At 34.6% G+C, this 13,966-nt stretch overlaps 1 protein-coding gene across 1 annotated transcript in view; it reads right to left on the bottom strand.

Annotated features, from left to right (window-relative positions):
* VWC2L (von Willebrand factor C domain containing 2 like) overlaps window positions 1-13,966 on the bottom strand; it is a 161,090-nt gene that overhangs the window by 125,511 nt on the left and 21,613 nt on the right. Inside the window, exon 3 of the mRNA XM_025912433.2 lies at window positions 10,345-10,474. Coding sequence (XP_025768218.1) covers window positions 10,345-10,474 — 130 coding nt within the window. The remainder of the gene's footprint in view (window positions 1-10,344; window positions 10,475-13,966) is intronic.

Here is a 13,966-nt window from a genome sequence, read left to right as displayed (position 1 = left end):
ATGGGGAAAAACTAAGAGCTTTCCCCCTGAGATCAGGAACACGACAGGGATGTCCACTCTCACCGCTGTTGTTTAACATAGTGTTGGAAGTTCTAGCATCAGCAATCAGACAACAAAGGGAAATCAAAGGCATCAAAATTGGCAAAGATGAAGTCAAGCTTTCACTTTTTGCAGATGATATGATACTATACATGGAAAACCCAATAGACTCCACCAAACATCTACTAGAACTGATACATGAATTCAGCAAAGTCATAGGATACAAAATTAATGTACAGAAATCAGTTGCATTCCTATACAATAATAATGAAGCAACAGAAAGAGAAATAAAGAAACTGATCCCATTCACAATTGCACCAAGGAGCATAAAATACCTAGGAATTAACCTAACCAAAGATGTGAAAGATCTGTATGCTGAAAAGTATAGAAAGCTTATGAAGGAAATTGAAGAAGACATAAAGAAATGGAGAAACATTCTGTGCTCATGGATTGGAAGAATAAATATTGTGAAAATGTCAATGCTACCCAAAGCTATCTACACATTCAATGCAATCCCAATCAAAATTGCACCAGCATTCTTCTTGAAGCTAGAACAAGCAATCCCCAAATTTGTATGGAACCACAAAAGACCCTGAATAGCCAAAGTAATATGGAAGAAGACCAAAGCAGCAGGCATCACAATCCCAGACTTTAGCCTCTACTACAAAGTTGTAATCATCAAGACAGCATGGTATTGGCACAAAAACAGACACATAGACCAATGGAATAGAATAGATATTTCAGAATTGGACTCACAAAAGTATGGCCAACTAATCTTTGACAAAGCAGGAAAGAATATACAATGGAAAAAAGACAGTCTGTCTCTTTAACAAATGGTGCTGGGAGAACTGGACAGCAACATGCAGAAGGATGAAACTAGACCAGTTTCTTACACCATTCTCAAAAATAAACTCAAAATGGAGAAAGTACCTGAATGTGAGACAGGAAACCATCAAAACCCTAGAGGAGAAAGCAGGAAAAATATCTCTGACCTCAGCCACAGCAGTTTCTTACTCGACACATCTCCAAAGGCAAGGGAGTTAAAAGCAAAAATGAATTATTGGGACCTCATCAAGATAAAAAGCTTCTGCACTGCAAAGGAAATAATCAACAAAACTAAAAGGCAACCGATGGAATGGGAAAAGATATTTGCAAATGACATATCAGAGAAAGGGCTAGTATCCATATTCTATAAAGAACTTGCCAAACTCCACACCCGAAAAACAAATAATCCAATGAAGAAATGGCAGAAAACATGAATAGACACTTCTCTAAAGAAGACATCCAGATGGCCAACAGGCACATGAAAAGATGCTCAATGTCACTCCTCATCAGGGAAATACAAATCAAAAGACACTCAGATACCACCTCATGCTAGTTAGAGTGGTTAAAATGAACAAATCATGAGACTATAGATGCTGGCAAGGATGTAGAGAAACGGGAACCCTCTTGCACTGTTGGTGGGAATGCAAACTGGTGCAGCCACTCTGGAAAACAGTGTGGAGGTTCCTCAAAAAATTAAAAATAGATTTACCCTATGATGCAGCCATAGCACTACTAGGAATTTACCCAAGGGATACAGGAGTGCTGATGCATAGGGGCACTTGTACCCCAATGTTTATAGCAGCACTTTCAACAATAGCCAAATTATGGAAAGAGCCTAAATGTCCATCAACTGACGAATGGATAAAGAAATTGTGGTTTATATACACAATGCAATACTACTTGGCAGTGAGAAAGAATGAAAAATGGCCTTTTGTAGCATCATTGATGGAACTAGAGAGTGTTATGCTAAATGAAATAAGTCATACAGAGAGAGACAGATACCTTATGTTTTCACTCTTATGTGGATCCTGAGAAACTTAACAGAAGTCCATGGGGGAGGGGAAGGAAAAAAAAAAAAAAGAGGTTAGAGTGGGAGAGAGAGCCAAACCATAAGAGACTTTTAAAAACTGGAACAAACTGAGCGTTGATGGGGGTTGGGAGGGGGGGAGGGTGGGTGATGTGCATTGAGGAGGGCACCTTTTGGGATGAGCACTGGGTGTTGTATGGAAACCAATCTGGGAATAAATTTTATATTAAAAAAATTCCCTTATTTCATTTTTTTTTCATTTAGATCTTTGATTCAACTGAATCTTACTTATATACAATGTGCAAGACAGCAATATAATTGCACTTATAAAGTGATTAACATTTATATTTGTTAGAATAATAAATGTTTTCAGTAGATACTTAGCTGCCACTTTAACTCTATACTAAACTGTGCGCTAATTTTTAATTTTCTAATCTATTTTTATTCACTATTACACTGTTTAAAAATATTATATCTTTATATATTAGTTTAATAATATGATAGATTGAATTCTCCAACCTTACCAAGTACATTCTTTTTCATGTACTTAAATTTTCCAAGTTTGTCAACTTACCAAAAATATTATATCACATAACACATGGATAAGATTTCCATTTAATTCATCATTAGAGAAATGCAACCTAACAAATTTGAGTTTTCAAATTTAGAAATTTGGTAGATCTCCTTATTTATTTTTTGATAAATTGTAGTAAGGTTTTGACTTTTAAACCATATGTATATATATCCTCCAAACATTAATAGTTATTTATTTGTGTGTTTTTTTTTCTTTAAAAAGTAGCCTAAATCTCTTGGTAGTAAATAGATTTCTATTCTCACAATTTGAGCAATGTGAAGTTGAAACTTAAAAATGTACTATATGGGATGAAAAAATAAATGAAAGGTAAATGGCAGTTAATTAAATTGTAATCCAATACAAATACCTCACTGAGTATTTAAAGAAATAGCTCTTTTTTTTTTACTGTTAACTAATAACATGTTACAAGAGAATTTAAATCTATCATATAGCTACAAATTATCCAATCATTTTTTATTATAAAACTTGAAATACAACATAGGAAATATGCAACACTGCTCATTTGTCATTTCAAATATCTGTAAATAGAAGTAGAGTTGCTGAGGTAAAAGATACATACAGTGTAATTTTGATACATATTGTCAACTGTCCTTCCATGGAGGTTGTGAAATTTATACAACCTCCAAAGATGGAAGAGCATGCCTCTTTGACCACAGTATCAGCAATAACGTGACTCATGAAATTTTAGGATTTTTGCCAATGTGTAAGTAAAAAAAAAAAAAAAGCTATCAAATTTTCATTTGCAATTTTTTTTTTCTAAAATTGGTTTGAACAATTTTTCCTCTGTCCTAGAAACTTTTTTTGTTTCAATTATTTGTGTAATAAATTTTGAAGTTATTTGCCCATTTTTAAAATAGAATTGTGGTCTTTTTTTTCTTACCAATTTCTGAGAGATTTTTATATGTGAGTGGGATTAACCCTTTGGGATGTAGGATTGATGTTTCTCCTGTTTTTAATCTCTTTCTACAGTGGTGTTTTGTTTTTGTTTTGTTCTGTGGAGAGCTTTGTTGGTTTTTAAAATATAACCACTTCAAGATTACAAATCAAATCATCCAGGTTCTCTTTTTATACTGTTTGGGAAAATAAGTTTATATTTAAATCTTTGATGAATTGAAACATTTCCTGAATTATGAGATAAGGTAGAAATTTAAAATTATTTCTTTCAGACAACTATCCAGTTGCTACAACATCATTTCTTTTACAAATTTTCTTTTTCCCATTGATTCAAAATACTACTTTATCCACATATATCAAATTTTCACGTGTTAGGTGTGTCTGTGATGTCTCTATTACATTTCATTGAAACTCAGTATCATATACCCATGTCACAATTTTATTTTAGTAATACATATATATTATATACACACACATATATATATATGGTTAGTGTGTGTGTGAGAAAGAGAGACCTATATATTCATTTTCTACACTGCTATCTTACTAAACTGTCTTTATAGTAGTTTTCAATACTTTTTCTTAGGCTTTTCAAGTATATAATCCTATCATATGCAAATAACAACAATTGTATCTCCTCTTTTCTAATTTTTTTTCTTCCCAATTCTCTTTTGTAATTATGTTAGCTAGTTCATATCTACTATCTATTTGAAATTTTAAAGGATAGTGGGAATCTTTATCCTTTTCCTGACTTTATTGAGAATGCCTTTAGTGTTTACCTATTAAGCATGATTCTGTCTTTTTGGGTTGAGGTAGGTACATTTTATCATGCAAAAATTATCCAATTTTATTTTATCAGCAGTTTTTGTTAATAGTTTCTGCTGATTTATGTCTAATATCTTTAAGTATAAATAGAAATAACATGATCTTTCTCTTCAATTTGGAAGTAGGATCCATTTTATTAATGTAGTTCCAAATGTTGAACTCTCTTTATAAACTCTACTTTATTAGGACGCTTAATTATTTTAACCCTCTTCCAGATTCTTTTTGTTAACATGAATGTGCAATCCCATTCCCACAGTCTGAAACTCCCTCCCCCCTTTTTTTTCCTCACAACTTTGACACAAAAACTCAGTTGGGATTAAAATGTGATTTGAGACTCTATTCAATCTCCATATGATTGTTATATATCTTGTAGAAATGTCCATGTGATTGAAGAATGCTGCCCTAGAACCACTGGCTATGTAATGTACTATACAATATATGAATTCCATTCTCTTTGTAAAATCCACAACCCAGGGGTTTTAGATGGGGGATTTTGTATTTTATTACTTCCCTATTACTAATTATAAGTAAAGTTGTCCTCCATTTATTATTTTCTTAGTTTGTATTCTTTGGTTTGTATAAATAGTATACTCCAGAAAAAAGAAAAGAAAATTTTGTCCTTGTCTGTCTTCTGGAAAAGCTTAATTAACATTAGAATTATCTTTTATTTAAAGGTTTGATAAAACCTTTTAAATTAGAAAATAAAACATTTTTGAAAATCCATTCAGTATAGAGGCCTATGAAATAAAATGTCAAAGTTCTTTGCTTCTACCTTCTCACTTCTTCTCTTAGTTACTATTCTGATCATTGAATCACTGTTAAAAATTGGATGTGTATTCTTCCAGAACTTTCCTTATGCCACATACAAAAACAGCAAAGAAGGGTTTATAACATTTTTTAAATCTATTAATAAAGTGAATAGTTTTTTATATTTTTTGAACATTTGTATTTTGGAGCTGCCTATTTGTAAACTTTTATGTTGTTTTTATTATGGTCATTCTGTAAAGATTTAGTGTTTTAAAGAGATTAGCTCTTGTCTGTCCTCCCTTACCTTCTCACTTTTCCCCAGAAGCAACCATTGAATCATTTCTAATGTTCTGTTGTGTTTCTACATAGCTCTTTTTCTGCATACATACAAATTTTCATATCTACTTAAAATTGTATAGCATTTAAAATATTTTAAATACGTATTACTTAAAATGTATGTATTCTATAGAATACACATTAGTATATTATATATAAAATAATATATAGTCTACACTCCTTGCTTATTTTACATAGCAGTAAAAAAGGTCAATAGAGTCTTTTTAAAGGTTGCAGTATATTTCATTACTCCACTGAAGGACTATTGCATTTTTCTCCCCTCTTTTTGCTCTTAAAATGCAGTAAAAATGTAGTACATGAATGTGGGGAAAAGTACAAGAAGAGGGATTGCTGACTTCAAGTTGCATGAAAACTTTGATAGAAACTATCTTCTTAAAGTTGTTTCACCATTTTATGAACATCTTTTTAATATCTTTACTGATTTGTGGTGTTATCAATCTCAAGTTATTATCAATCCAATATTGGTATCTCATTTTTATAATTTTTATCTCCCTGGATCCCTTGGGGGGGTGAAGGATATTTCCATATGTGTATTACACATTTGATTTTTCTTCTGTGAATTTCCTTTATATACTCTGACCATTTCCTACTCTATGGAACTATTTTTTTCTCATTTATTTCAAGGAGCTTGTTGTATACTAGGGATGTTAACAATTAGATGTGTCAAACGTTTGCTCCCAAGCACCTCTAAGGCCCCCTCTCTCTCTCATTTGTGCACTGCCCATCCCTTCTGTTGGCTTCTTCCTTTCCATTTTCCCTTTTGGCGGGTCTATTTCCCGTCTTATTTGTATCACTACTAAACTAGAAGGGGATAAGAGAAAAGGAGTTAAATATTTGAATAGGGCCTATGGCAACATCAGTTTAGTTAGCAAGGATATGGAATCTTCTCACTCAATGTGTATGGAGGATTTTGTGGATGCTTTCTGTCCATTCCAATTTTTCATGAAGTGACTTTTCCTTCAGAACCATTAATAATGACTGACTATCCCAGTGAAAACATGGAACTCACTGACATACTGGCTGATCAAATGTAAAAAGTGCAATTAGGATGCTCTAATGCACAAATATTTTTTTAATAAAATGTATGGCCAGTGACCAAAGATTTGAAATATTTGTCACTCAAAACTAGAATGTTTTCTTCAAGCAAATGCTGTGCTACTTTACTTTTTTGTACTATAAAGACAAAACCATAAAGAATATTCATTAATTCACACAGGAAGGACTCAGGCTGAAAGATAGGTCGAAGTACCACAATCTTGGGGAAAGATGGACAGTCAGGAAATATATTTTTCAAGAAGGCATTTGGATTGCTAGCTCTTGCAGACATATAGAGGAGGGAGAAGCAAATGTTTAATAACGTTTTAAAAAACAATAGATTCCTTTGTCAGTTCCCTCCAGGCCTTGCCAAATAAAAAAGCATCTCTTTCTCCTCTTATTTTGTGTGTGTCCAGTCATTCACATTTTTCCTGAATGTTTCTATTTTTTCAGACAATTGACGGTATTTTCTTGATGGTAAACTAACTGTAGTAAGAATGGAGTTTATAGCTTGGCTATAATTATTGATAACCCCTGGTAATCTTGCTGGAGGTAATCATTAAGACCAGGAAATCAAACATTCTCTCTCTTGTTATATTATCAGAAAAAATTTTTAGTATATGTCTTTAAATGTATTCTTACAAATTATATTATGGAGAATAAAGAGAGGCCATCACTGTATGAGCTAGGGAGCATATTACTTTGTACTTTCTAATGTTAAAAATAAATTTAAAGATAATTGTTACATTTTCATTGGTCAACCAATGTTTTCTGGGAAAAACATGCATATATTATTGTATTTCCTTATTCTATTTGCTCTTAAGTAATCTGAGAATGAAGATTTTTATATTAGCTGAATATTGAGTTTTAAGGTCAGGTGTGGTACATTCTATCATCTTAAACTTTTGTTTTATATCTTTTAAGCCTCTTGCTCTTGGCAAGTTATAATTCAGGAAGGCAGAAAAATTGATTTTAGTATGCAAAAACAAAGTATTTGGCAGCTAAGATAATCAGCATTTATGCAAACTAAACATTTGTAATATTTATGAAGATTTAAGAAAATGTAGAAAATGTTATAGGACTGTTTACAAATTAAGATCTATTGCCTGTACCTTGAATCCATAGGGTAAATTTTTATCCTTTTTTCAATCTAAGACAATGGTGGCATACTTTAAGAAATAGTTTACATTATAATAGGAAAATTAATCTTGTATAGAATAAGAAAGGCTTACTATGTGTTGGAAATTTAAGAAATTGTTCTAGTTGTATTCTGTCATAATAAACATCTACTCTCCCCCTTCCCCTGTACCCCATCCTGGCTCTTCCACACATGGGTAACCTGTTTCTGTTTTCTGGGCCAGGCTTAGAAAGAAAGCAAGCAAGATGTGGCTCAGTATGTTCTCTCAGTAAAATAGTATCATTGGTGGTCATAAGGGTACTCCAGTGATTTTTAATATGCTTTTCTTTGACAATGATTATACTTCACTTTTTGGGCATAAGTGACTAATTAGTGTTATTTAATAATAAAAAATATGTCATAATGTTATATTACAATCAGAGTTCATCTTCCTACTAAGTCTAATTCAGGTTCATTTCCCTTATTAAAAGAAAAAGGTTTCCTTTGAAATGGCAAAAGGGAACAGAAATGGTCTTTTTGTAGTGCATCATGAACAAAATATTGGAAAAGTTAATTAATAGATCTTGTTCTCTCAACATGTTTTTCATGAATACTAATGGGCTACTAATTAATTAACTAATTAATTGAACAATTAAAGTCCATTCATTATATGTTTTTATACAAAGAAGGTTTCGTTCGAAGACAGATTTCTACTCTATAACGTGGAGTAAAGTATAATAATCTTGGGTTACATCAAATTAAAGGTGATTACTTTGTAGTGGCTGATTTGACATTTGATGTAAATGTTAACTCAGGACATATTACAGGTTTTGGTGTGGGGTAGCTAGGATTATGTGGTAGTGAATGTGTAAACCCTGTGTTTTTTTTTTTTTTCGTTTTTTTTTTTTATTTATTTTTGGGACAGAGAGAGACAGAGCATGAACGGGGGAGGGGCAGAGAGAGAAGGAGACACAGAATCGGAAACAGGCTCCAAGCCATCAGCCCAGAGCCTGACGCGGGGCTCGAACTCACGGACCGCGAGATCGTGACCTGGCTGAAGTCGGACGCTTAACCGACTGCGCCACCCAGGCGCCCCGTAAACCCTGTGTTTTAAATACATGGTCTGGAATGTTTTAATTCTGCGAGTACTCTGAATATGTCCAGATGAGAGTTTTTAACTATAAGCATGGTTTTGTTTACCATAAATATGAAACAAAGCCAACCAGGGACACCTAGGGAAGAGAGGATCCTCAAGGACCTGTTTAGACAGTTGCTTCTAGAAAAAAAACAGTCTTCAGTCAAAGACTTGTCAATCCTATTTTTAAAGATTGATTAGGTAGCTGATTTTTTTCTTCCTTCTGTCCTTGGAGAAAATGAAAAATAACAGGTCCTCTTCCACTTTAGACTAACCATTCATATACTTGATGACAGTTAGGTCTCCCTTGAGCCTTCTCTTCTCCAGGACAAATTATGCTAACTCCTTCAGTCTGTCCTCATAGGTCCTATTTTTCAACCATTAAATCATCTTATTGTTCTTCCCTGTATCTTTTCCAGTTTCTTCAAAATCCTTTAAAAATTATAATGTCTTAAATTGTATATATTTACATATATTATATAGGTTAGGACTTCAGGTTGATATTTATTTCCGCCTTCTAAGTCAGAAAAGATGGTCACTATGACACAGGTCAGTTGGATGAAAGGAATAATAGCAAAAATAGAAGGCAAGTGAGCAGCTTCATATTCAACTCAGTGGATTCTTATGATGCAAAATAGTAAAACTGTGCCTGCAAAAATGTCCTAAGTGTTCTTTATAAGTCCTTTGGGAAGACACCAAGACAAGAAAACTATTGTAAAAACAACTAGAACTGCTTTTGCTTTTTCTTTAATAAACTGATACCTCCTTTTACTAATTATAATTCTATAAAGAAAAAGATTAGCAGATGAACTAACATAGTGGCAAATTCAGGACAAAAAAAAAGGTGAGTAATAGAAGAAGATGAGCACTTGTTAACTCAAGGAAGGGCACAGGGATTCAGTATAAGAGTGACTTCAGTTATTAAGAGCTAGAGCCATTTTTTTTCAAGCAGTCATTAATGCCAAGAGGGGGCATTTGTGGAATGCTACCTAGCGTTGCTTTATTTTTTGGCAGCACATGACCAGTAGGAAGAGCATGATACTGGCTTTGCTGATATGCTGTCCTGGGTCTATGGCACTGCACTGTGTTCTCTTCAGCATCACGTTGATTTTGAGTGATTTACATACAGTCTGCATTCAACCTCTCCATTCCATGAAGACCAAAAAGGAACCCATAATCTTAGAAACCAAGTTTCCCTCTATCCAATTCCTGTGAGAGCAAGATTCCAGTGTAATAAAAACCTACAATAAAGGCCCTAAACCTTCTACTCTTTCTTACTTCAACTTAAGTACATTAATAATTGAATTTTGTATTTCTTTGATAATTCAACTTTAAAGCAAAAGGTTTTTCTATGCCCAAAGCCAAGGATCTGGCATTTACCCTACTCTCTCTCCTGGTTATGCACTATGAAATGGGGTGAACTGCTTCATAGCTTCCAAAGAAAGAAATTAAGTCATAACAAAAAGATGGTTTTGTGTTCTTTCTAATATCCTCCCTATAAATCAACAGTCAATAATAGGGACCACAACAGAGCTTATAAGAGCGTTAATTCCCCAGATGTAAAGCTTTGTGAGGCACCCATTGCTGGTTTATTTTCACATTAAGTTGGGGTAAAAGTATAAATTTGCCATGCCCATATTGAAGAACCATAGGCAAACAGTGGGATCTTGCATCGAATGGTGGGCAGTGGTAGAATATTTGTGTTTTGCACTAACCCCTCTTTGAAAGCTAATGCAGTATGGTCTTACCATTTTTGCAGACAGGACAACACTGTTCTGGTTCATAGACTGGGTTGACACACTCAGGAACTGCGCAGTCTGCTACAACACAGTGAACTTCATTGCTGGGCTCACAGCGACACCATTCACATGGAGAGGGCTAGGAACAAATCTAAAATTAGCCCCTTTTCTCCTATAACTTAATGCTTGCACATTCATATGCTGTTAGAAGATAAAACATCAGTGTTTATATTGGCTTTACTGTATCAACTCCATTTACCATGTGTATGATCATTCTTCCCCAATGGAAAGCAACCTGGATATCCAAGCCAAAGTGGGTTGCTGTGTGGAGCTCAGGTTGCCATGAGCAACTGGGGCACTATGGGATGACTCTTCCTATGACTTATGTTCCTACTTTACAAAGAAGTGTTGGGACAACTAATATGTCACCTCTTGGTTTGGTTTCCAGATGCACTGATTGCCCTACCTTCCTCTGGCAAACAGGAATGATACTGGATCATGTGAAGTAAGTTTTTGCTATTTGTCACTTTTCTTCCTAAGAAAGAAAAGGATTACTGAGAAGCAAGAAAATGGTAAATGGACATCCTAACCCTTTGTATGAACTCCTTTTCAAGCTAACCTAGACTCTAAATGGCATTTTTTTTCCAATATGAATTTTAGAAAAGATTGCATTTGGGATCCAAACGTTCAGGTACTGCCTCTTGAAAGATTTAGTGAATACCTTTCATCTTTCCTGCTTGCTTTTATGAATGAACTAAAATCAATTGACTTAAAAAGCCACTAGTTAGAGTCAAAGACTAAAAATGGAACTGAAAAGTGATTAATTTAGAGGAGGAAAAAAAAACAGGCAGAAAACAATTTTTGTCTCAACAGTACTTACCAGCCAAAAGTGAGTTTGAGATTTTCTGTTTCTTTTCCACAAACTGCCTATACTACAAATAATCTCAAGCAGTGACCATTTTGTGATGTTCTCATGTTTACAAGTTCTATCTCTCATTTCTCATGCAACAGGGTTTGGAATTCTGGAATAAAAACTTGGAGGTCTCAGAAGTTATACAAGTGTCTACTTCTCAAATCATTCCATTTGTTCTGAGAACATTCTACCTCCAGTCCTTTGCCACAGTGCCACAATCTGTGTTGGAAATCTAATAGTCCAATAAATCTTTCTCACAGGCCACAGTTACTTTGAGGTAAACATTTTGCATTGTAAAATGCAATTTGCAAGTTCCTCACTTGCAAATTGTGTTAATTAAAGCTCTCTGCCTTTGTCTCAGTTGCTACTGTCCATATCAGCTCTTGTTTTTCTTCAACCTGTGGGGGTGAAAACCTTTCAACTAATTATTTTCAAATTAATGTTACCTTTGCTTTCTGCTTGGAGAATGAGAGTCTAGCTTTCAATTATTTTACTTTCCAATTTAGTAGGAATAAGAGAATTAGACATAGAATCTGTAGGAAAAGTATTTCTAACGTTGTCAATACATTCATTGAAGGGTACAGTTAAGCTCCTTACTGTGTGGTGAGATGTGTTAAGTAGTATCTCAAAGCAATGTATTAGATCGTCCTAAGGGCTGGGATTTTTCTGAAGCTCCTCTACTGAAAAATCTCAGGAAATTAAGGAAAAGACTTGATACCATAGCACATTATTTGTTGGCGAAATGTGAGAAATCCTGTGAGAAAGGAAAATTCTTGCTGCTCTAACTCCTTATTTCACAAGCCCCATTGTGCTATCTTAAATTCCCAAGTAAAATGGTCAGAAGCTGTCTCCCTTTCCTTCGTTAATTGCAAAGAATTTTTACATAGGCTTCTGAAGTGCACTTATGGTTAATATGAGAGAAAAAGGGAACCACTAATATGGCTTCCACACCCTGCCCTTCCATAGCTGTGACCCTTCATTCTTGCTGCAGGACGGGCTGATCTGTGCAACTCTAGTGGACTGATTCAGCCATTAAAAATCCCAAAGAGCCCCTAAATCTTCCAATGAAAAATGTTTACTCAAATTAACTGTGGCCTGTGAGAAAGATTTATTGGACTATTAGATTCCTAACAGAGATTATTAAAGACACCATTCTGACTCAAACAATGTTTTTGGAAATGATTAACTACTGGATATCATGCCAAGCCATTTACCTATGTCAACTTACTTATTTCTCATAATAAGCCTATGAAGGAAGATTTGCTATTATCTTTATCTCATAGATGAGGATATAGGCTGAGAGGGTCAATAACTTCCTTAGGCCTAGGCAGCAAGGGACAGAGGCAGGATTTGAACCCAGGTGGTGTACTTGCTATAATGTCCTGCCAGTGATAGCAAGAATCACTATTCTGGGTACTCCCATTTGCGTAGTTCATTTTACAGTGGTTTGGACCCTTCTCTATGCAGGCCAGATCCAGAGGAATAGCCATTAGGAACTGAATAATTGATTTATGGAAGATGCGTACTTCTGCTAAAACAGTGAATTTCACTAGGGTATTTAGTGCATAAAGAGGTTATTATGGAGCCATAGAGCTTTTTAACCTTCTGCAAATGTAAATTAGTAAGAAAAGAACAGTAGGTTGAAGTTAAGTTGCCCTGAGGCTCACATCCTTTGGGGCGTTGGCATCTTTAGCCTCGTAACCACACTGGAGGGTATCTGAGAGAAGCACTAACAGATGATGGTGCAGTAAAGACCCAGGGGCATCTATGTGAAGCCAGTGGAGACTGGATGTGTATGCCCTAGAGTTCTGAGAAATATTCTGAGGAAGAGCTATGACTATAAGGCTTGGTGATAAAAGTACACCTGATTTTTTAAGGGATTTTGAATAATGAGAAACATAAATTGGAAAAATGAAAGTATCACCCTAGCCACTGAGGGACATTTTCTTTGAATCTTCCCCTGACTCTGACTTTATTCAAATACCACACCCTTCCTGGGTCTAAAATCTCTTGTCAGACACATGCAATTTCCTCTTTTGTTTTCATTAATTTTTTCCCGCAAATAATCTCTTTCAGTCCATTTCTTCTCACATCTCCATGTGTGCCCCACCCCCACTCTGAATGCTCAATCAAATTTAACTCATTGACCTTACTCCAAAGCCCCTTCTTTCTTCTTCAGCCTTATCAGGACTTCGCTTTCACAAATTCATCAGTTCAGATACCAGTGATTTCTTGCCCAACTTGACTTCTTCCACTGCCCCTGCTTTCTCCTGCACTTCTGAAAAGACATTGCATAAGCAGCAAGAAGTCCCTGGGAATGAACAATGTGCATTGTTCCTACTTTAAAAATCCTTCCCACCTTGCAGCCTAAAACTGAAAGGTTTGGTGCTTTCCATAATCTTTACATCTTTAAGGGCTGAGCTGGTTGCGAATTTCCTTTTATCAGGCTCTTCAATGTGAAAACTATAGATTAAATCTGAAAATGTCCCTGTAAAACCAAAGATTAAACAATAAAGCTATGCTTAGAGGAACAGAGGAACACAGGAACAGAGTAAGTACTTGGAATAAAATTATTCTTACTTTTTTTTAGAAGAACATGTGAAATTACAACTAGTGACTTTTGTCAGCTAGAGATTTGGTAAGTAACATGATTAAATGACACCATCCTAAAATTTTATACAAGAAAAATCTATTTCTAAGAAATCTCACAGAACATGT

Source organism: Puma concolor, chromosome C1, assembly GCF_028749965.1.
Source record: "Puma concolor isolate L17-30 chromosome C1, mPumCon1.1.hap2, whole genome shotgun sequence".
NCBI classification, from domain to species: Eukaryota; Metazoa; Chordata; class Mammalia; order Carnivora; family Felidae; genus Puma; species Puma concolor.
Note: the sequence above shows the minus strand (reverse complement) of the source record. Positions and strands in the feature narration are given on the sequence as shown.